Consider the following 22,788-nt stretch of genomic DNA (forward strand, 5'->3'; position numbering starts at 1 on the left):
CACGGCAGATAAGAAAGGGCACAGTTGCTGGCTCTGAGGGACCCGACTGTTGCCTGAGCCCTGCTTCCCGCGGGCTGCCCCCGGCCCGTGCCCGTACACGGAGCAGGCAACGAGGCAGGACCATTCCATGGAGACGCCGGGCTCCTCCAGCGGGTGGACCCTCTGGCTGCCTGGCCCAGAAGCTCTCTGGACTGTGCTGCGGCCCGAGGCTCCTGCTGCCCAGCCCTCCCCCCGCCTCGCTCCTTCCAGCGATGCCAGCGATGCGGGCTGAGGGCTCCTCTCACCACCTTCCACCCGCTCCCCCAGTCAGCGTCCCGCTTCTGGGCAAACCCGAACTAATTCAGTTACTCTGTCTGTCTACCGGGGAGAATGACAGTACCTACACCTCACAAGGTCTTCGTGAAGATTAACTCAGTTGATCCATGAAAGCAAAGAGAAGGGTCCCTGGCAAATAGTAACCGTTCAACAGATGACAGCAGTTAAGGTGAGCCTTTATGCTGCGGACGCTCCAAATATCTCCAAGCCTTCCCCAACCTACAGCTTGCTGGGTTCTCACAGGAAGCCTGTATTAAGGCACGTCAGAAACTATGATTCTCATTTTACAACGAGAAGCCAAGTGGCCTCCAAGGTTCACGAAGGGACAGAATGCAATTTGAAACTCAGACCTTCAGATTCTGAGCTTAACATTCTTTGCACATAAAAAAATACTGCAACTCTGCTGTAAGGTGAACTCACTTACACTATTTATACATTGTAGCAGGCACCTGAATTCAACTGCCCCCCCCAGAGTCCTGTAACACAGACAGCCAGCCTACCGGATCTCAAAAACAGTACACGGGGGCCCGTTGTCACTTCCACACCTGGGCTGGAACGTGCAAATTCTTGTTTCTGGAAGTGTGTTCTAAAGAAACAGCGGTCAGATCCTTCTGAGAGGTCTGTACAACAAGCCTAAGTTGAAATGTGCTCTAACACAGGGCCAAAGCTGACAACTGCTGAGTTTAGAGCTTCCCGTGTCCTCTTAATGTCCTATGAGTTCAAAGGAAGGGACAGAAAGAGGTAACATGAGCACAGCCCAGAAATGGTGTGGAGCTGAACAACGGCCCTCAGGGAGGGTGTGGATCCCTGGGGTTCCTAAAGCGGAAGTATAGTGTGAGAAGTAAACTACATGGCCTTCATCTTTATGGAGCCAGTAAATGTTTAGGTCCAAGAGACAACACTTTCAGGGACTATTATGTTTTTACAAGTAGGGGAAATACCATTAAGTAATTAGCAAAGATAAGAAAGTGAAAAGATCAGGGAATTCCCTAGTGGTCCAGTGGTTGGGACTCTGCGCTTCCACTGCAGGCGCATAGGTTTGATCCCTGGTCGGGGAACTAAGATCCCGCAAGCCTTGCAGCACAGCCAAAAACAGACAAGTGAAAAGATCAGACAGAGACTATAGGGCAATACCGAAGGGAAAACGGGAAAGACCTGGTGAACAGTGCCACATGTCAGTTCTGTTCACTGTTGTACCTTAGCACCTAGAACAGCTCCTGGCCCGCAGACACTGCTATATAATGTCTACGGAATGAATAAATGATGAACAAAAGTAGAGAACAAACATGGACAATTAAACGTTGAAAACGCATGTTTCAGAAAGAGGAAGAAAAATGAAATCAGTGTTTTTGAATGAAGGGAAAAGGAGAGAGGGAGCTGGAAGAAAGCAAGGGTGACAGGTGTCTTTTCTGAAGCTTATATAAAATGTGCACAGAGAATGGGGCAAGGGTCTGGGATTGAAAAAAGAAGGCTGTAACACTGTTCTTCACTGGACTGAGAACTGGATTAAAAACCAGAATGAGTACAGAGCTCTGGATTTGCAGGATGAAGTTCTGAGGATCTGTTTCACAACACTGTGAATGTACTTAATGCTGCTGAACTGTACACTTGAAAATGGTTACGATGGTAAATTTTGTGAATGTGTTTTTTACCATAATAAAAATAATCAAAATTTTTTAAAAATGAGAGAAAAGGGTTTGGGATCAAAAAGGAAGCTGACCTTTACTAAGTTCTTTAAGAGACATTTCACAAAAAATATGAAAGAGGGAATAAAGGGTGACTTAAGAAAGAATGAATGGGACTTCCCTGGTGGTGGAGTGGTGAAGATTCTGCCCTCCCAACTCAGGGGACCCAGGTTCAATCCCTGGTCAGGGAACTAGATCCCACATGCATGCCGCAACTAAGAGCTCACATGCCTCAACTAAGGAGCCCGTGAGCCACAAGTAAGGAGCCCTCAAGCCACAACTAAAGAGCCCACGTGCTGCAACTAAGGAGCCCACGTGCTGCGTCTAAGGAGCTGGAGAGCTGCAACTAAGGAGCTCACCTGCCGCAACAAAGACCCGGCACAACCAAATAAATAAATAAATATTTTTTTTAAAAAAAAGAATGAATGAATGAATGAAAGATTACATGGGATTGAATAACACAAAGAAAACTTGAGTGGGAACCCACTCCCCACCCCCAGTTCAGGAAAAGCAGTCGTTCAGAAGGAAAACAAAATGATGAGATTCATAACTTTTGGGGAGAAGAAAAGCTGGAAAGGGATCTAACTTTGAGAAGCTTACCTCCAGAGCAAAGCAGAGAAATAATGAAGTCAGTATAAGAGGAAAAACATTTAATTTTATTGACAACAGACACTTTGTAGCAATTAACCTGCTATACATGATGCTGTAACACACCATATCTATGGCATATAGTCTGTGAAACTAACTTGATTAAATGAAAACAAATTTATTGGATCTTTATGTTATTAGCAGCATTTAAAATGCTATTTTCATCACATTCTGACTTTTAAAATGAAGAAATAAGAAAAACTATATATTTGCATGTTCTGAATAAGGCATTCATTTGTGTACTATTTCTGGAAGAATGAAACTGATCTTTACCAGGCAAGATAAACATCTGAATATTGGTCCCATTACCTCTTTGGGTCCAGTTGTTCCAGAAAGGAAGCTGAGCGTGGGCAGTGTGTGTGTAGAACACCCTCACGTCTTGAGGGGCGAGCAGTTCAACGAAATGAGAGGACTCTAAGAACTCTTTCTTACAGTGCAGGATCGAAGGAGCCTGTTCAGAAACGTGCACTAACCTTCCAGACAGAAATGAAAAAACTACCACGAACGTATCCTACGAAAAATATTTAAAATAAATGCAAAATATTGAGATACATACTGGCAATATTCCCTGAATAAATTTCGTCTAGACGTCTACCATGAACAATAGCTTAATACCATGATCAGTAGCTTAAAACACACACACACACACACACACACACACACACACACACACACACCCCTGCAAAGGCAATAAATCGCTGTAAAACCTGCATTGTTCCCTCTGAAGGTTTAAGTTCTGCCAAACAATGCACCAGCTCATTCTACACGGACTAAACACAGTGTGTACACTGTATACACTTCTGATTCCCTCTCCTTTGCAAACTGTACCTGGAAGGACTGTCTTCTCTTCACCCATATGCCTATTCCAGGCTTCAAGACCAAGCTCAAGATTCACTTGCTCCAAGACGTTGTCTTTGACAAACCTCATTACATAAGAATCATTTCTCTAATGTGTTCCATTAGACATATACATAGCTTACTTATAATCGGCCACTGTTTGTACCTGCTAGCAAGTGGCCTATGTTTTCCTCTCTAGATTTACTTTGAAGATCTTAAAGGGAAAATGTTTTCCTTAAACTTTTTTTCCCTTAAATCTCCATAGCACCTACTACAGTGTTATAAATGTATCAGTTAGTAAAATAAGCACTGTAACGTTAGGGATAGCTCATGCTCCAATATTATAAAATCTTTAAGTTACAATTATGTTGAGGTCTACACATAAATTATCTCCATCATATCAGCAAAACATGAGGCTCCATTATTCTGTCAACATGAAGAGATTCAAAAAAGATACACTAAATATCTCTTCCAAAATTGTACAAAAAATGACAGCATCTCAACTCACCTGCTCTATAAAATCCAGTTGTTACAACTTGAAGTAGTAGGTATTGGAACTAAGAATGATATAAATAGAAATTAACAATTCGGAGATTAGAATAAGATGCAGGAAATCACTCTGCAGTGTTATTTTTTTCTTCATTTGAGAGAACTCAGGGATGCTAAGGAGAGAGAGGCACCTCATGACGGAAGCAAAGCCAACTGCTACTTATGTGTTGCCTCCTGTTTTTAGATGTTTTCTCTGGCAAGGGCAGGAGAAACTCCACAAGGGCTCTTTAACAGTTTTCTCCTCTGCTTGACCTCAAACTGTGGTTACTGAAATGCTCAGTTATTATTTAAAAAAATCTGCATCTAGATAAGATCGTTAGGAAAAATCACCCAGGTTGATATGGTAAAATTTGTGAATTCTTACTGTGTTTTTGGAAGTGTGCTCTGAAGCAATAGCGGCCAGCTCCTCAAGACTGTACATGGTCACGTCTGCTTGAGGCGCTCCATTCTGATTGAGAATCTGGAAAAACTCGCTGTTTGCTAAGAAACACAGGAAAATAAATAGGTAGTCCAGTGACAAGAGTATCTTTAGGAAATCATTTTTCATCAGTATAAAAGCAGGCTTGCTTTTTAGGATGAGGACACCTCAGCATGTTTTCCTTGAAACCAGATCGTTTTCTTCTTTCAACTAAAATACTGATAGTTGTACAAACTTAAGATTTTGAATTTTATGAATTGTGCATGTTCCAGATCACAAGGAATGAGACACACTGAAGGTACCAAAACAAGGTACTGAAACCCAAAATTCCAAATACACACACAGGAAATCTGTATGGCAGAAACATTATTCCAGGATTCAGGAACTATATACCATCTATGAAGCCACAGAGGTTTGTGCTACAGAATGCGTATTTTTAAAATCCCTTGAGAAGAAGTCTGAAAAGCCATAAAAAGAAAAAAATGTTTACGACCATTCGTTTTTAATTTGGTAAATTCCTGATACATCATGACTGTATTTTAAAAATATGTCCATGGCAGGGAAATGTAAATGTATTTAATCAAGTGTATTTTTCCCCTAATAGTCACAGAAGACAATATTCTTTTAAAAAGTGAATCTTCAAACTGTGCTTATACCGAGCTCTACTCTCCTGAAACAAATCAGCAAAATACTGCACAGTTACTAAGCTATGACACAAATAAGGTTCTCCGAGTGCTCATGTGAAAAACTAAGATGCTAATGCCATCAGTGTAGATTTGCACATCTCACATAAAGCACCATAAAAAGCTCAAAACATTTCTGTGCCTAAAACCAGGCAGACAACTGCTCTGGCCCGGCTGCTGTTTACGAGCAGTGGTGTCCGTGCACGACTGTATTCCCTCTCCCGCCCGTTTACCTTGCACGCTGTGTACGCAGCGAAGGGCATAGTTGAGAGCATCCAGGGTGCTTGGTTTACTCTGTCTCTCTGACGGAAAGTATTTTTTCATTTCTTGGACAACCGTTATAAGGTCTTTGGAAACTCTGTTTTGATCTTGGGGTTCACTGTAAGATAAAAAAGATTCTAAATTCACACTTTCGATTATAATAAGTCAACTTTTACTGAACAGCGTATTTCATGCCAGGCCCGCTTTCTAAGCCCTTAACATGGATCAGCTCATTTAGTTCACAGATTTATTATCCACCACTTTTTTTTTTTTTTTTTTTTAACAGGTGGAGAATCCCAGGCAAAGAAATGGGTAAACATCAAGCATTTTCCACTCTCTTATTCCCACTTCAGCCTAGAGTCAGCTAAATTCCTCAACCACTTTTTACCTTTTGGTTAATTTCCTTCAGTTTCTCCAGGGTATTTCATTCTAAGTTGTCTGAGTCTCTTTAAACTTTTTCCTAGGCTTACAAACAAAATATAGAAAGATGTAAGCCCGCCTTTCCCCTCTACTACCCCAGCAGAGAACAACAAACACATCAGGTTATTTCACCTGTTGCTGGTCTGCACGTATTTGCTCCGCAGCTGGTATTTCCGGCTCCACATCTCAGCAGAGTCCTTCCCCAGCGCCTCAGGACCGCTGGCCCGTGGTCCTTCAAGTTCATGAGGCTGCCTCCGCCTGGAGTCCTGAGATTTACCACCGGACACTTCCAGATCTTCACAGGGATCCATCGCTCGCCCGGCAGTCCTCAGCCTGTCGCCTGCTACTTTGCTACTTTGCGATCGGCGACGGAAATGTACTTCTCATTTTGGTCCAGGCCATCGTCTCAGAGAAAATGTCAGTCATCACAAGCCGGCAAGTAGAGGTACTCTTTCTGCTCCTCCGGGGGCACTTTTCTCCCCAGTATTTCCCTGCAGTCTTGGACGTCTCCGCTCACGGGAGGTCCACCGTGGAGGGGGACGGTGGAAACAAAGGTGACAAGTGTCAGGAGAAACACAATCTGATGCTGGAAGCTCGGCTGTGGCTCGCGGGCTGGGCAGCCCCAGGGGGATCCCGGCTCCGGCCGCCCCGAGAGTCGGCGTGCACCCAGGACCCGCACCCGGCAAGGGGCAACTTGAAGCACAAAGTTCCCACAGCGCAGGACAGGCTCGGGCCGACGGCGCCCGGCGGGCCCCGAGGCCTCCCCGCCCGGGCCGAGCCCTCACCCGCCGCCGCCGCCGCCGCCGCCTCCCGCGGACCCGCGCGCCGCCGCTTGCCCAGCTGACCCGGCCCCACGCAGTCTCGAGGCCAGCAGCGTGCCGGGCGGTCGCGGGCGCCGCACCCCCCGCGCACCACGTGACGCGGTCCCGCCCCCGGGTCGCGCGATTGGCTGCCGCTGCCGGCTCTGCGGGACCCCATTGGCCTGGGGGCGGGACCCGCGCAGGGGCGCCCAGGTTACATAAGCGGAGGCGTGTGAGCGGGGCAAAGGTCCCGGAGCTCTTTACGTAACGCCGGGGGTCGGCCGGAGGACGGCGCTCGGCCAATCCCGGCCGGCTGGCACGTAAGGAGGGGGCAGAGGGGCCCTGAGGAGGCTCCAGTCCCCGCCCCGCTCCCGGCCCCGGGGGATGGGCCCCGGGGGCCGCTGGAGCGAGCGCGGCAGTGATTAGGGCGCTGGAGCCGCCAGTCATGAGGGGGCGGGCCCCGGGCGGCGGGGTGGGCGGGGCCTGCGCGGCCTCCACGTGAGCGGCCGCGGCTGCCTCAGCTCCAGAGTTGGGGAGAGCGGCGCAGCGCTGAGGGCGGATCGGGACCACGCTTGGCAGACGTCCCAGCGCTTTCCCTGCGTCTTCTCGGGTTCCCGTCGTTTCCATTTTTCTTAACGACCTTCTTGCTCTCGCTCCTGCGGACTCTTAAGTGAGGGGCTGTGAGGACCCGGCAGTGTAGCAGCCCTGGAAAGATCAAACCCGGTTTTCAGAAGCGGAATTCTGACAGCGAAGCTTAAAACATTTCCCTGGTCTTCCTAAAGTTAAAGATTCACTTAGCAACTGGAGGAAGACAAGTGTCTGTAAAAGACATTATTTTGAGAAAGGAAGGTGTAGAGAAGGCCTTTAAAAAACACCGTCGGAAGACTCTTTTTATTTGTGTCTCGACTCCTCCGAAGTGGAAGGTGCCATGTAGAACTCCGCCCCTCTCCGGTGCCTGGTACACCAGAAATCTTAAGTATTGGTTGGATGAATGAAAGGAATTGTAAATAAGAGGAGGGGAAAGTGAAGTGTGGTAACTGTTCATATTAGGTATTGGATAAACCACCTTATTTCTCCAAATGGTGCTTACTCTCTTCCGAATCTCTATTTTGTTAAACTGCATTCATTCAGCAAATATTTACTGAGTGCAGGTCTGGGGATGGCAGGTTTTGATGAAGGGAGAACAGAGAACTGTTTTCCACATGCCATGTTTGAGATGCGCACTAAACATCCAAGTGGAGTGAGTGGTCAGGTAGGCAATTGGATCTCCCAGCTGGGAACTTAGGGGAGAAGCCGGGGGTGGAGATACAGTTTACATTTGGCAGTCGTCAGAGTCTCTATGGAGTTCACAGTGATGGGTGAAATGGTGTCAGTGAAAGAGTGCCGATAGAGAGAAAAGGGCCAAAGACCAAGATTTGGGGCACACAGAGATTCAGAGGTCAGGCAGAGAACCAAGCAAAGAATAAGGAGCCATAGATGAGGCTGAAAGAAAACCAGAGGAGTGTGGGATCCTGGAAGCTTGATAACGAAGCATTTCAAGAAGAGAGCTGGCAACTTTATCAAATGCTGGTGATAAGCGGAGTGAGACAAAGGCTGAGAATTTCCTGTTGGGCTTCAGCAAGATGGTGACCTTGGTTAAAGACGTCTCAGTGGTGTGGACTGAAGAAAAGTAGGATGTGAGGCAATGACTACAGGAAGACATAGGGAGGAATTTTGCTGTGACGAGCTATAGACAAGTATTTGTTGGCCGGAGGGAGGGATGTGGGCATCACTATTAAGTGATGGGGTGATCCAATAAGAAGGGAGAAGTGAATGACGCAGGAGGGAAGGGCTGCAGACAAGAGGCAGTTGCCAGAGAGAAGTCCTTCATGAGGCTGGGGATCCAGAGCCTTGGCCAGAGGCAGGCACTTCTCCCAACAGGGGATTGTCCGTCTTGGCGGTATAAAGCCAAGTAGAAGATTTCTAAATGCACTTAGCTTGCTATTTAAAGGATGAGGAAAAAAAAAATTATTTTCTAATAATTATGCCATAATTGGTTTATTTAGTAAATTCTACTTTTACAGATTGAATTTTCTGCTACTATGAAAAGCAGCTCAGTTGGAAATAAGTTTGCTTATTTTTAAATGCACTAAGCAGTCTGGTCAATTTTATTTTATCTTATTTTTAAGGTATTTTTATTTGTTTATTTATTTTTGGCTGCATTGGGTCTTTGTTGCTGTGTGCTGGCTTCCTCTAGTTGAGGCGAGCGGGGGCTACTCTTTGTTGCGGTGTGCAGGCTTCTCATTGCTTCTCTTGTTGCGGAGCACGGGCTCTAGGCGCACGGGCTTCAGTAGTTGTGGCATGCGGGCTCAGCAGTTGTGGCTCACGAGCTCTAGAGCACAGGCTCAGTAGTTGTGGCGCACGGGCTTAGTTGCTCCGCAGCATGTGGCATCTTCCCGGACCAGGGCTGGAACCCGTGTCCCCTGCACGGGCAGGCGGATTCTTAACCACTGCGCCACCAGGGAAGCCCGAGTCTGGTCAATTTTAAAGCAAATAATGAATCATCATTCAGAGCCAATATAAAAAGTTGCCATACTTTAAGAAACATTTTATTGGTGATGCAACTCTAGAATTATCGTGTAAGAGACACAAGTCATTAGAAAATACAAGACACGGGGAATTTGCCCCCATTCTTTGACTGAAGTTGTTGACACAAAGGAAGATGTTCACAAACATTCCATTTCTCCTCTGGGTGACAGACAGGACTCCCTCCCACCTCTGAGGTGAGCCACGGTCACCTGACCTGCTTTGGCCAATGAAACGTGAGCAGACCGTGCCGGCTCCACTTCCAGGCGCAGGCGTTGAGAGCCAGTGCACAATTCCTGCCAGTCCCTTCCTTTCCTTCCGCAGTGATAACCGGAAACGAATGTTTACAGGAGGTCCCCTCACCCCACCCCTCGGAGACTGACGACAGAGCCTCCCTGCTGACTGGCGTGGGACACAGAGCACGAGCAAGGAAAAAACTTTGAGCCGTGGCGATTTGGGAGGCGTCTGGTACATAGCACCCCTCCAGCGTATCCTGAGTGACGTAGATGGTGACCAAAAAGAGCGGCAAGTCCAGTGGATTTGGCTAGTGTGGTCACTGGGTCGGTGACCGTGCCATTTCTGGAGCAGACACTGTGAATGATCGGAGGAAGGGCACGGGGCAGGGGATGTTTCCTTCTGGTGAACGCTGCGTTTGAGAGGCTTACGTGCAATAGGCCAGGCCTCATCAGCAGATGAATGAATAGAGGGATCATGAACACAGATAAGATTGCCTGGGGAGGGTAAGTAGAATGGAAACAGAAGCCCCCAAGGAACCCTGACATTTAAGGGAGAAGCAGAGAAGGAGGAACCGCTTTAGGGTAGATTCTCCTTTGAAAATGGCACCGAAAGTTCACACGCATTTCATTATATCATGCTCCCGAACAAAAGGCACGATTCCACACTTACTGCTTTCCCAGGGACGCAGTCGCACGCCAGACAAGAAAAGCAGTGACTGTCTATCCGAGGCAATGGAAAAACGTCAACCTGCTTATCGCAGGATTCTACTGAAAACTGGCATTTTACTGTGAACATACGCAAGTCTCCTTCCACCCATAGTATATTGTTCCCTAGGGCTCGCAGAGTAAGAGTGGAAGTACATTCAAGGGGAAAGATATGCAGAATGAAAACAAGAGGCGTCCCTCTCCCACCCAAGTCATCTTCCCACGCCCCACGTGGGCAGCGACCTCGTCCAGCACATACCGGCCGGCTCTATACTAGTCACTTCTGAAAGACCATATATTTAAGAAACTCAAAAGCCAAATTCTGAACGTTTTAGGAATCATAAGAAAGCCAGTTTCCCACTCATCTCCTCTACTGAAAAGCACTTTTCACATGGGGAGTGGTATGCAAGGAACTCAGAGTCCTCAGGGAGGGGACTGGTGAGAGAGCAAGAGAGGAAGGGGACTTGGGGTCTGTAAGGGCGACGCGGGTTGAGCAGCAACCCTACAAGCAACACAAGCACTGAGTTATGTTTATAAACACTTTATTCAGTTTGTTATAGTGGGCGACTTCCCAGCTAAATGCACAGATATAGGCGAAGTATTCCTGGGTTAACGCAGCAGCCAGTGGGTTACGTGGGACTGAGCATCGAGGCCAAGGAGAGAGCACCGAGGATTCAGAGTCGACCCGGCCGGAGACCTGAGCCGAGGGTGGGCCAACGTCCCAACACTGACAGCTGCTCCCTTCTTCCCAGGTGGGCACACTGCAAGGCATATTTTCAACTTCACACCATTTCACTGATATCAGGGGAACAGATATTACAGAAATGGAACCTGGGTCCTGGTGCACCTTAACTGTTGCTTTGTAAGTCACAAACTAGTGTGTGAACAAGAATTTTAGAATATTCCGCTAACGGTGAGCCACAGGGCGGTAAGACTCCTTTCCCCCTCACTGCCTCGTCTGTTTTCATTCCTACCTGAATTCCTGTCCTTAAGCCACACACCCTGATGTCCAAAGTCTCACGTACACAACAAAAGCCTCTCAGATGACAACAGCTATTCCCAAAGCAGCATCTTATGCAGTCTGTGACATCAAAGAAAGAAAGTGTCTCTGGTTAGCTATCCTCTGTAAAAACTCGTTCCCCCTGACCAATGCCTAATCGAGAGCATAATTTAGAAGGCAGATTTAGGAAGTGGACTATGGATCAAAATAGGAAACAAACCCCAAAAAGCTATCGTCCGTGGGAACTGGGCCAGAAAATGACCAGTTCACAGATGGTCTCACTTGAAGACAACAGAACTGTTGGTCACATAATTATTAGAAACATATTGGAGTCTACAGCAGATAATCTGCAAATGGCTGGGTAAAACTCTGTCTACAGGAATGAGATGGTCAGTTGAGCTCAAACCTTCTCTAACCCCCAGGAAAAATGCTGGGTCGGAAGGAGAGTCGCAAGACCTACAGCCTTTCAAGGGCAAGAAAGGCCTGCCAGGATGTCAGAGGTTCACACACAATATTACAATTTTAATTCTGAAGGGCACCTTGAGTCCCACTGGTCACTTTTCTGAACTTATCTACCAGGAACAGACTTGACATCTGACTGGGATTTAACTTTTTGGCAAAACAGAAACTTTGGTCACAGCCACAGTTCTATAAAAATGTTTTAACGAGGTTATTATTTCTGATTAAAACAATAATTTTAGCAAGTGATACATAACAGTAACAAGAAAGTAAACATCTTCATATCTAACGCAGGAGCAAAAACTCTTTACCAGCATCTTGTTTTAAATACAGCCAAAGAGTCAGCAGTGTTTATAAACAGTAGAGAGTTCTCTTAAAGGGAATCAGAAAAATAGCAAAATAAGGCACAGTCTGTATTTGTGTTAGGCAGTAGTGTTCTTTCTGGAAGGCACAAATTGGAATCTGACTACCCAAAGGTTTAAAATGAGGGTAATGTCATATGACTAGGACAGCTAACTTGGAACAAATTTCCTTAACTGGAATCACTGGCAGTTAATCAGACAACATTACTGCTAGGTTATTACACTCTGCAACTTAAGAAGTCTTCTTCATCAGCCCATATGTAAATTTGAAAAGGCACTGTGCAAAATGGGGGCTGGGCTGACTACACCTCTAGTTTGGAGTGCATATTACAAAACAAAGGCACATTTCCTAGAAAACAAACTTTACAGTCACTAACAGAAAATAATCGTTTTAGATATAACGGTAGGTAAGCTTGATAATATAGCAGGTTCTAAATCAAAACTCTTGAAGAGGTTTCTTGAACAGCAGGCTGGAGTTTCACTGGTTCTTCAGGAAGAAACACTCCACACTAATAAGCAGGGGAGATGCAAAAAGTGGAAAAACAACAGTTTAGTCGTTCAGTGCAAATACAGAATAAACATCAAACACTGCAGTCTAAGTGTGAACAGAAATTCAATTTCTGTCCAATTTCCTATTAGTGGCTTTTCTACATTTTTTGGAAGGCTAGAGGAGGCTGTCTAAAAAAGGATCCAAGATATATTTCTTTAAATAGTTCTCACGTACTGGGCTATGAATGGCAATGGGCTGTTCCAATATTGTACACAGTAGCAGTAGTAATGAGCATAATAATAATAATGATAGTTGTGTGTATATATATTTCTTTATAAAACTATTATTATTATATGCCAGGCACCATCCTAAGCACCTTTTATATATTAACAGCTTTGTCCTCATAACAAACATGTGAGGCAGGTACTATTATTATCCCCATTTTATAAATGAGGAAACTGAGGTTCAGAGATATTAAATTACTTGCCCAAGGCCACACAACTGGATGGTGGAGCTAGGGTGGATCACAGGTAGTCCATGCTTTTAATCACTAGACTACACTATTTCTCATAAAAGGAAACCTCTGATGAAAATATATTCAGAGAGAAAACTTACTTCCACTCATTCAGTGGAAATGAGTAAATTTTCTCTAACGTCAAAGGATTACTGTTTATATCGGAAAATTTCAGACTCAGCACCCAAGTACTTAAAACACTTAATAATGAAAACAAAAACCTTTGGGATAAACTAACATCTCCGAGGGAACTTTTATTTGGAGTTCCTGTATATGCAGTCAATCGTGAGCAGAGGAGGCTTCTGCAAGGAGTCTGGAGCAGGGAACTCACCAATGATGATGACAATGATGATGACGACAACGCTGATCCCTATTGCCCACATCTGTAACGACACATACGTCCATTTCATATTCAAAACTAGAGATTAACGTGCTTACTGAAGAGTATCATATAATATCGTTCTAGTCACAGAAGGAGAAATAAAGGTGCACCACCATCTGAAATATTCGTAATTTGTAAAGCCTAAACTTAATGTTCTCAATTAGGGCCTGGAAGTTACTTATCTGCTTTTTATAACATGTTCAAATGATCTGTGGTCCCTACACAGGCCTTTGTGTATACCTGTCTTCCACCTAAAGAAGGGCTACTAAGCCTGTCCCATACGTCAGAAAGTGTCACTTCCAACCCAGGAAGGGATCTGATCGCAGCACATTTCTTTCGCAGCTGTGTAACCTCTGCTTTGGGCCATGCTCCTTGCGCGGCTGCTTCCTGCTCTTCTGTGGAGCACACTGTGGCTTTCGAGTGGCTCTTCCCTTTGACACTGGAGCCATTCACAGCCACGTGGAAACTGACCACCTGTCCAGCCCTCTCCTGTCAACCTGTGTGCAGGGCTCTGCTGGGGTGGAGGGCTGGAAGGGGCTTAGGTCTACGATTGATTTGGGATGCTCCTGTTCTACATGCTTCTGAAGGTCGGCCCCAGAACATGGAGAATTCCCAGTTGTGGGGACAGGAAGAGGATATGCAGTCAGTGTTTTCGATTCAGAGTCAATCCACACTTCCACGCGAGGGAAGGCAAACTCAAGATTCATGAAAGTTCAATATGTGTAGCCTCTGTCTACCCTGAGACTACAGAGGGTGACTTAATGTAAAGACCAGTTAAAAGCGAACTACCTTGCAATTCTTCCACCAGTATTTTCTCTTCAGCTTGGCAGCACTCGTTTCAAATTGGGAGGCTCCTGCCTGCAGTGCGTCTGCACGGTCATCCAACTCAGAGAGCTTCTGATCTCTTTCCAACACCTTATCCACGTTGACCCTCATGATGTCCACCACCTGACGAATATGATCACGCTCAGTTACACGTAAAGGAGTGAAGAACAAAACTCCTCAGTGAAATTTACCGGCATTTTTTTTTTCAGGTCAGCACTTTACTACTTTGAGCCAAACTTCCATTCAAAAAAAAGAAAAAAGGGCTCACACTTTCAAGTTAAAAACACGCAGCAAACTAGGAATAGAAGGGAACTTCCTTAACATAGTAAAGGGCATCTATGGAAAAACCCACAACTAACATCCATGCTCAATGGTGAAAGACAAGGAGGCCCACCTTCACCACTGTTGTTCAACATTGTACTGGAAGTTCTGGCCAGAGAAATTAGGTAAGAAAAAGAAATAAAAGGCATCCAAATTAGAAAAGAAGTAAAGTGATCTCTATTTGCAGATGTTTCCATGTACAGAAAATACCAAAGTATCTACCAAAAAACCCTACTAAAGTTAGTAAACAAACAGTAAAGTTTTAGGGTACAAGCTCAATAGCCATAAATGAGCGTGCTTCCATACACTAGCAATGAAAGGGAGATTAAGAAAACAATTCCATACGATAACACCCAAAAGAATAAAATACCTAGCGATAAATTAAACCAAGGAGGCCAAAGACTTGCACACTGAAAACTGTGAAACACTGCTGAAAGGAATTAGACCTAATGAAATGGGAAAACATCCCATGTTCATAGATTGAAAGACTTAATATTTTTAAGAGGGCAGTACTCCCCCAAGTGATGTACATATGTATAGATTCAACACAATCTCTATCAAAATTCCAATGGCTTGGTTTTTTTTTTTGCAGAAAGGGAAAAACCAATCCTCAAATTCATATGGAATTCCAAGGGGCCCTGAATACCCAAAACAGTATTGAAAAAGAAAAACAAAATTGGAGGAGTCACACTTTCCAATTTCAAAACTTGGTGCTGGGACAACTGGACAGTCACTTCATGAAGCTGGACCCTTACCTTACCCCAAATGCAAAAATTAACTCAAAATGGATCAATGATCTGAGTATACAGCTAAAACTATAAACCTCTTAGAAGAAAACGTAAGAGTAAATCCTTACAATTTTGAATTTGGCCATGGATTTGACACCAAAAGCAAGAGCAACAAGAGAAAAAATAGATAAATTGGACTTCATAAAAATTAAAACCTTTTGTGCATCAAAAGACATTGTTGTCATGGCTGTGAAAAGACAATCCACAAGATGTAAGAAAATATTTGCAAATCATGTATCTGACAAAGGTTTAATATCCAGAATATATAAAGAATTCTTATCAACCAACACCAGAAACAGACCACCCAATTAAAGAATTGGCAATGGACTTGAACAGACATTTCTACAAAGAATATATACGAACGGCCAACAAGCACATGAAAATATATTCAACATCATTGGTCATTAGGAAATGCAAACCAAAACCACGATGAGTTACTAACGCATACTCATTAGGATGGCTATAACCAAAAAAATGGAAAATAACAAGTGTTGGTGATGATGTGGAAGAACAGGAACTCTTGGACATGGCTAGTGGGAATGTAAAATAGTACATGGAAGAGTCTGGCAGTTCCTCAAAGAGTTAAACACACTAGGGCTTCCCTGGTGGCGCAGTGGTTGAGAGTCCACCCGCCGATGCAGGGGACACGGGTTCGTGCCCCGGTCTAGGAATATCCCACATGCCGCGAAGCGGCTGGGCCTGTGAGCCATGGCCGTTAGGCCTGCGCGTCCGGAGCCTGTGCTCCGCAATGGGAGGGGCCCCAGCAGTGAGAGGCCCACGTACCGCAAAAAAAAAAAAGAAAAAAAAAGTTAAACATAGTATTACTATACAATCCAGCAATTCTACTCCTAGACCCATAACCGAGAAATGAAAACAGGTGTACGCATATAAACTTATATGCAAACGTTTATAGCAACACTGTTCATAACAGCCAAAAGGTGGAAACTCAAAAATACACCAACAGATGAATGGATAAACAAATTGAGGTATCCATGTGCAGTGGAATACTACTCAGCCACAAAAATGATGTACTGATAAACGCTACAACTTTGTAGAACATGTGATGCTAAGTGAAAGAAGCCAGACACAAAAGGCCACGTATTGTATCCCTTTTATATGATATATCCAGAACAGGCACAACCAGAGCAACAGAAAGCCAATTAGAGGCCACCATTCGGGAGCAAGGGGGAATGGGGAGTGATTACTAAATGCATACAGGGTGTTCTTCAGGGATAGAGAAAAAAACTGAAACTAGACAGAGGCAATGGTTGTATAACACTGTGAATATACCAAATACCCCGAACTGTACTCTTTAAAATGGTTAATTGTATGTTATGTAAATTTTACCTCAATCTAAAACAAAACAAAACAACTCTCTTTAGTAAAGAAAAAGGACCCAATTTGATTTCATAAGTTAACAGAAGTTTCATGTAGGATGGAATTAGAATGGGTTTCTCAGCATGAAAATGTAAAAATTTCACAATTAAGGTCATAAACAAAACCTTCAGACCAAAATATTACCATATGATTTAACAACAGAATCTAATATTAGTTTAACTCTGCTTTTTAAGGCAGTTAAATGCAGAAAGACCAAGATATCCTTGTTCAGCAGTGATGGCTTTTAGGACTATGGAGATATTAATACTAGCTTGAATTTCTCAAACAATTTTCCATTGTAGGTCTGCATATATAGGGCAGAACAAAAGATGCTCTGAGGGTCTTCTAACTCAAGAATTCCACAGATACAGATCTGTTGGGCTAGAGAAGTTTCCCAGCACCTGCCTTCTGCATGTCGATAGGCAACAATCTACAGAGACTTGCTGGGCTGGGTAACTAGTACGTCACACTACTGGAGAAAGAATTTTGATGAAAAATCTGGTCAGAAGGATTGGTCCTGGCTTGCGCAATCTATAGGCCTAATCCTTAAAATTCTATTATTTTATAAAGTGGTTCTTTTTTCTTCTCTAATTTTTTATTTATTGTGGCAAAATATACATTACAAAGTGATTCTTGAAGGAATGTTCTCAGAGAGGAGAGCCTGTACTTTAGGTATGTGATTCGGTCACAGGAAAACAAGCTTGAAACCAGTAGGACATGACTTCTCAGAAGCTTAGGTAAGGGCTTGCAAAACAGTAGGGGACAAAATTTTTTTACGTTTATGACAGTCAAAATTTACTTTACATTCACACTTTTATGATCCTTTTTCTAAACAGAGCTATTCCCAGAGTGTTCCCATGTTGGCTTATGATTCATGTTTACAGCACTTCCGGGCAATACCTCATCCACTTGATTTTGTGTCTGCTGAAGTCTTCTACTACCGCCAGAGGCAGCGCTTGACCCTGCAGGTGCGCTTGTAGTCCTGAAACATGTAAAGACACAAGCATGAGTAAATTAGGATTCCGAACACACTTCTGTAAGTATGAAGATGTACTGGAGAAGCCTCAGTGTTAGGAATTTCAGAACTAAAGCAGAAAAAGAAAATCCTTCCTGCATCAACGAACAGAGGTCCAAATGACACCTCTTCTAATTCCTCTATAACTTTAAAGATTCACCCACGTGTTCAAAGGGACCAAGGTGTGAAGTGAAGGTTTAACAGCATCTCCTTTGTATCACTGAAGGACCTGATCCTAAGATAGGTAAACTCTGCTTTCCCATTTTTTATTACTTGTTTTAAGACCTACACCTACTTAAAGGCACTCAGTACTCTTCTGAGCTTTTCACTGTGTCAAGAATGGTCTTCATAGTTATGAACAATTATAGAATGCCCTTTTTCCAGTATGGAGAAATAGATTCAGTTAGAGAAACAGAGTCAGAAACACCAGGATGTGGGGTTGAGGGGGCGTCAGTGGGAAAGGTAAGATGAAGCAATGCTCCCTCTCTTAAGAGGTACTTCTTTTAAAATCCTCATCGAATTCTTTATTTTTCCCCCGGACAGATCTTTTTTGACCACTCTGGCTTTGAAGTCCTAATTGCGTCCATGACTTGTCAATGCTTTGGTTTTTCAGATATAGAACTATATAGCCTTGACTTCTCTAATAGATCACAGACTCCTGTGTCTTAGAGGTCTCTTCCCCGTGTCTTGCATACAACGGCCACTGATTCACTGATTCAACCGACAGTTATTTTATACCTACCATGCGTCAAAGACCAGGGAAGCAGCAGATCCCACCCCTGCCCTCAGAGAGTTTATTGTCTGATCGATAATAGCAAAGGGCCATGTACTGGTGCATTTTCTCCAAGCATTTTCTCATTTAATCCTCAAAACTCTTTGAGAGGGACACTACTATTAACCTCTTTTCAAAGATGAGTAAAGTAAGGTTTAGAAAGTCCACAGCGCTGGCTGCAGTGGAGCCTGTGTTTAGACCAGGTTCTGTATAATTCTACGGATCTCAGTTTTAACCACCGCGATCTACTGGAACAGCAGCCTCAAGCAGGAACACTCCAGAGGGGTGGCCCTAGTTCCTGGAAGGAATTCTGCAAAAGCACCCATTCCTTCCTCCTCTGTAGGTGAGGAATGAGCAGGTTGGAGAGGGGACACAGGGTCCTGGTGAATCTTGACACTTAGCGTTCTGGGAATGTTACCACGGGAAACTCCACGTTTTCAAGTACAAGAATGCTTCTGCTTAAAAAGAGAGCGGAGGCGCACAGCTCTGCGCCAGACTCCACTCTGACCGCAGGTGCCTTCACACAGGGCCCAGGTCTTTTCCCTTGCAACTTCCGGAGCCCAGCCCAGGCACCAGGCAGCGAGCAGGCTCTGCAGGACGAGGGCAGTGGTCACAGCTCCCCTTAAGGAACTTGGGGGGGGGAGGAGGGGAAAAGGGGAAGCGGAGGGGCGGGGGCGGCTCTCCCTACCTCCGGAAAACCCCGGCCGCCCCGCCCTCACCCCTTCCGCGTCCGCCCGCCGGCCGCGGCGCCCTCCGGCGCGGCCGGCGGCGCCGCGGGACCGATCTGGCCCGTCTGCAGTCCGCACCCCCGGGGCCTCCACCCGCCCGCAAGCCTCGGGAGCCCCCCGCGAAGGCCCGCGCGGCCTGCGCCAGCGTCCGAGAGGCGGCGGACGGGAACCGGGCCGGGCGGGGGGGGTCCCAGCAGCGGGGCGCCGCCATCCGGGGCCGAGGCCGCTCCGCGTCGCGCCGTGTCACTCACATTTTGGCAGCGGCGGCAGCGGGCGAGGATCGGCGGACCGGCGCAGCGGGACAGGAGACAGGAGACCTGAGACCTGAGACCTGAGACCTGGGCGGGGCGGCGCGGGGGCGGTGACGTCACCGGGATGGGCCGACTGTGGGCGGGGCGCGCGCGGGCGCGAGGGGGCGCGCCGGAAGGGGCGGGGCGTCTCGGGCGGGGGGGGTCCCCGCAGATCGCTGAGGCAGGTCTCTGGGCTGCAGCTCCATGTCCTTGCCGCCGCCGGTACGGACGCTGAGGCACGTGGTGCATTAGGCTCTGAAAAGGGACTGTGCAGATAAATGAAGGTGGGGACGTTTTACGTTATTCTGGGCCCGTGGGTCATTTCTCTGGCCCTGACAGTACTGGAGACAGCCCATGGGCTTCCGCTGAACGTGCCGCATTAACCCGGTGGTCCTGGAGACCGCCATATTTTCCCAAGAAACTTGTCAAAATGAGGGGGGAAGTTCATTCAGGGTATTTGTCACAGGCGTTGATTGGATTAGGTTCCCTCTCTTCGTGTGTTCATTTGTGACACGTATATTTTTCACTGCACAGATCTTATTATCTGTTTATGGGAGCCTTGACATGAGGGGCTGTACTTTCTACGTTTCTGTATTTCCGGACCCCCAAGCACAGAGTAGGTCCTCAACTTTTGATTTCGGGTTGAGGCTGAGGCAAAAATCTGAATGCAGTGAGTTACTGTGCAAGGTCTTTAAGTTGTTACTGAAAGTATTCCTATCAACATCGACAACTCCTACATTAAACAAACAAAACACCACAGAACACCAGTAAGTCAACTGGCAGATCAGATGAGAAATGAAAATAAACACCAAACTGTCTTTTCCAACTCTAAATGGCATAATTTGAAAAGGGAAATGTTAGTGTATATTAGAATAAACAAGAGAGTGTCACAGAGGAGGTTAGATTTGAGTTGGGTTAAGTAACTAAAAAGAGAACTTTCCAGGCATGGGAGGAACAAACATCATGAACAAAGAAACAGTGGGCATGGACATGGTTTGAACAGACCAACCAGGGTGTGCAGGTTGGGGCATAGGTGAAAATAAGGCCGAATAAAGATTGAAGATAAGCAAGAAAGGCAAATGTCATTTCAGTGCAGTGGGTTGTAGAAACCATCAAGGCCTCACGGATCTGGGAGCTCTATCACGCAAAACTTCTCTGGCAGCAGCAGTGGGATGGATTAGATGGAAGAGGGACCACCAGGGAGACAAAAGATGAGGCTCTGCAGTGAAAGGGAATGGGACTGATGACGGAGCTCTTGGAAAGGAAGGCTGGTATTAGTAGTCAGCTGAAAAGTGCCTTTTAAAAAACTGCAAAGGGTTTTAACTGAAAAGGTGAATTCAGATCGGTGTCTTTATCTCTCCAATAACTGCCCTTAGTCAAATGACTGATAGGTTGAGCGATGCCTGAGAAGATAGTTGACAAGTAACTGTTTTAGGAACAGTGGCTCCAGTGAGAAACTTTTTCTTTCCTGTACAGGTCTGAAACTATGTAACGTTCGCGGTCAAGACACTGTATCGGGATAGAAGGAAATATTTGAAATGATTTCGTATGGTGTGAAACGTGCTGATCACCTTGGATTTCAATATCAGTTGAGTTTAAAGCAAAATACACATAGTATGGGGAAATTTTCTTCATTTTTAATTTACAGCAGAAAGAATATAAAGCATTCAGAAAACATTTTCCATATTTTAAGGGCAATTCAAAACATTTTGCATGGTTTCCAGCAGCTGAGTTCTTCAACAGATCCATTGATTCAATGATGCTTTACATGCACAGTTACAAAAATAAAACTTACAAAAAAGAAGACATCTAGACTAGTTTTACATGCAAGTCTCAGGGACCCCCCATTGGGCGCCAACTACTGTGTGGAACTGCCATAAGCGACCGTGCAGCCAGAGAGGGGTTCTAGTTATTGTCTCGATTTCGTTCACACAGTACAGCTGATTTCAAATGGGTAACAAGAATAGCAATTAAATCTTCAGGAGACAGAATAAGATTAGCTATTAATTTTATAATGAAATCCTACTCCTGGCACTTGGGAATTTAGATTATCCAAGAAAGCTGCGTTTACCTATCATCTTATATTCAAAAATTAAGATTCACAACCGAGAAAAAGCGGTCAGAAATGCTTCGTTTCAGTGGAAGTGCATTTGTACCTCACCTGGGATTCACAGTTGTACTGGTAGGTTACACGGGTAGGTTTCGAACCTACTTCTATGCCCTCCATAAGAACGCTCCTAATTCTATGTCAGTCCTTATCTTTCAGATTTTCTAACTTACTCAGCTAATAATGTAGCATGTGAAACATTAAAAAAAAAATGAGCGTTAAAGCAAATCCACTGAGGTCATTACTCTTGTCAAAAGATCGGTTATTTGTACCAAGATGGAATAAACATACCCAAATTCAGTATTAATAAAGGATATTCTGAAAGAGCTGGCTTTCACGTTCTCTTCCCGTTGATGAATGCAACTGTGTGTTTGTAAGTGTCCTCCTATAGGTCAAATTGTGTAAAATAATAGGTATTTGGGGAACTGCAACAGCTGCAACATAACCCACACATTTAAAGACAAAATTGAGTCAGGTCAGTTTACAAATGTACAGGTGGCTGCTAGTTGTGGGGCTGTCACTGTCATCACAGCTGATCACAAGCAGTAAGACGTATACTGTACAGTAATTCGAGGTTGGCAGTGAAAGGAAGTAATTAAAAAACAAGTACAATTATAGAAAAGGCACCAAGAGCACTGACCCCAGTTGTTACCACAACCTTTTTGTATCTACCTTCCTTCTAAGACACCAGTTTAAAAGCTGATTTGTGAATATGTTTAGGCTTCACAACAAGCCTTGAGTTTTCACTTACAGTTGGCAGCCAGAACCAAGGGGGAAAAAAACTAGTCTCTCAGCTTTACACCAACTGGTCCTGAAACTTAACCTGGGGATTTTAAACTGGCATCAGCAAATGCGAACTTTATTCTCTCGATTTAACATCAGTAGTTGAGTTGTTAAAAGCATCAGATTTCTTTGGTTCCTCGTTATGTGGAAATAGTAATCATATACCATGACATCCCTACGAGACCAGTTTGCATTCTTTTAATTTGTAGTTATTTTTTGTGCAATTTTTATTACATTTTCTGATTTCCAACAGGAGATATGAAAACACGAGTCATTTTTCTACTTTTCATCCTATTTCTTTTGTCAGGCTTTGACCGTTCTAAGTGTTCTTTGTTGGAGTGAGTGGATGGTGTTAAGCTATATACTGATTCATCTCATGATTATCTGTTTAGCAAAAGTAACTTAATTTTTTTAAGCAATATCAGCATTCACATTACTTGGCACCATTGGCAA

At 44.8% G+C, this 22,788-nt stretch overlaps 3 protein-coding genes across 26 annotated transcripts in view; all 3 read right to left on the reverse strand.

Annotated features, from left to right (window-relative positions):
- PER3 (period circadian regulator 3) overlaps nucleotides 1-6,602 on the reverse strand; it is a 64,368-nt gene extending 57,766 nt beyond the window's left edge. For all 6 annotated transcript variants that reach the window (XR_009558742.1, XM_060283569.2, XM_060283577.1 and 3 more), the window contains exons 1-4: nucleotides 5,949-6,602; nucleotides 5,369-5,514; nucleotides 4,399-4,514; nucleotides 2,958-3,159 (exon numbers count right to left, since the gene is read on the reverse strand). Coding sequence is in view for 5 of the 6 variants with exons in the window: in XM_060283569.2 (XP_060139552.1) it covers nucleotides 2,958-3,159; nucleotides 4,399-4,514; nucleotides 5,369-5,514; nucleotides 5,949-6,127 (643 nt within the window). In the remaining variant the exon portion in view is untranslated. The remainder of the gene's footprint in view (nucleotides 1-2,957; nucleotides 3,160-4,398; nucleotides 4,515-5,368; nucleotides 5,515-5,948) is intronic.
- A 4,045-nt stretch (nucleotides 6,603-10,647) lies between these two features.
- Nucleotides 10,648-19,529, reverse strand: VAMP3 (vesicle associated membrane protein 3). The gene is made up of 5 exons (XM_030879696.1): nucleotides 19,407-19,529; nucleotides 17,541-17,622; nucleotides 14,119-14,277; nucleotides 13,279-13,330; nucleotides 10,648-12,452 (listed from the first exon to the last, which is right to left on the reverse strand). Coding segments are annotated over exons 1-5 (315 nt in total). The 5' UTR covers nucleotides 19,409-19,529; the 3' UTR covers nucleotides 10,648-12,432.
- A 1,531-nt stretch (nucleotides 19,530-21,060) lies between these two features.
- CAMTA1 (calmodulin binding transcription activator 1) overlaps nucleotides 21,061-22,788 on the reverse strand; it is an 894,146-nt gene continuing 892,418 nt past the window's right edge. For all 19 annotated transcript variants that reach the window (XM_060283626.1, XM_060283601.1, XM_060283652.1 and 16 more), the window contains one exon: nucleotides 21,061-22,788. This exon is cut by the window's right edge and continues 1,530 nt beyond it. The gene's annotated coding sequence lies outside the window, so the exon portion shown is untranslated.

Source organism: Globicephala melas, chromosome 1, assembly GCF_963455315.2.
Source record: "Globicephala melas chromosome 1, mGloMel1.2, whole genome shotgun sequence".
Taxonomy (NCBI): domain Eukaryota; kingdom Metazoa; phylum Chordata; class Mammalia; order Artiodactyla; family Delphinidae; genus Globicephala; species Globicephala melas.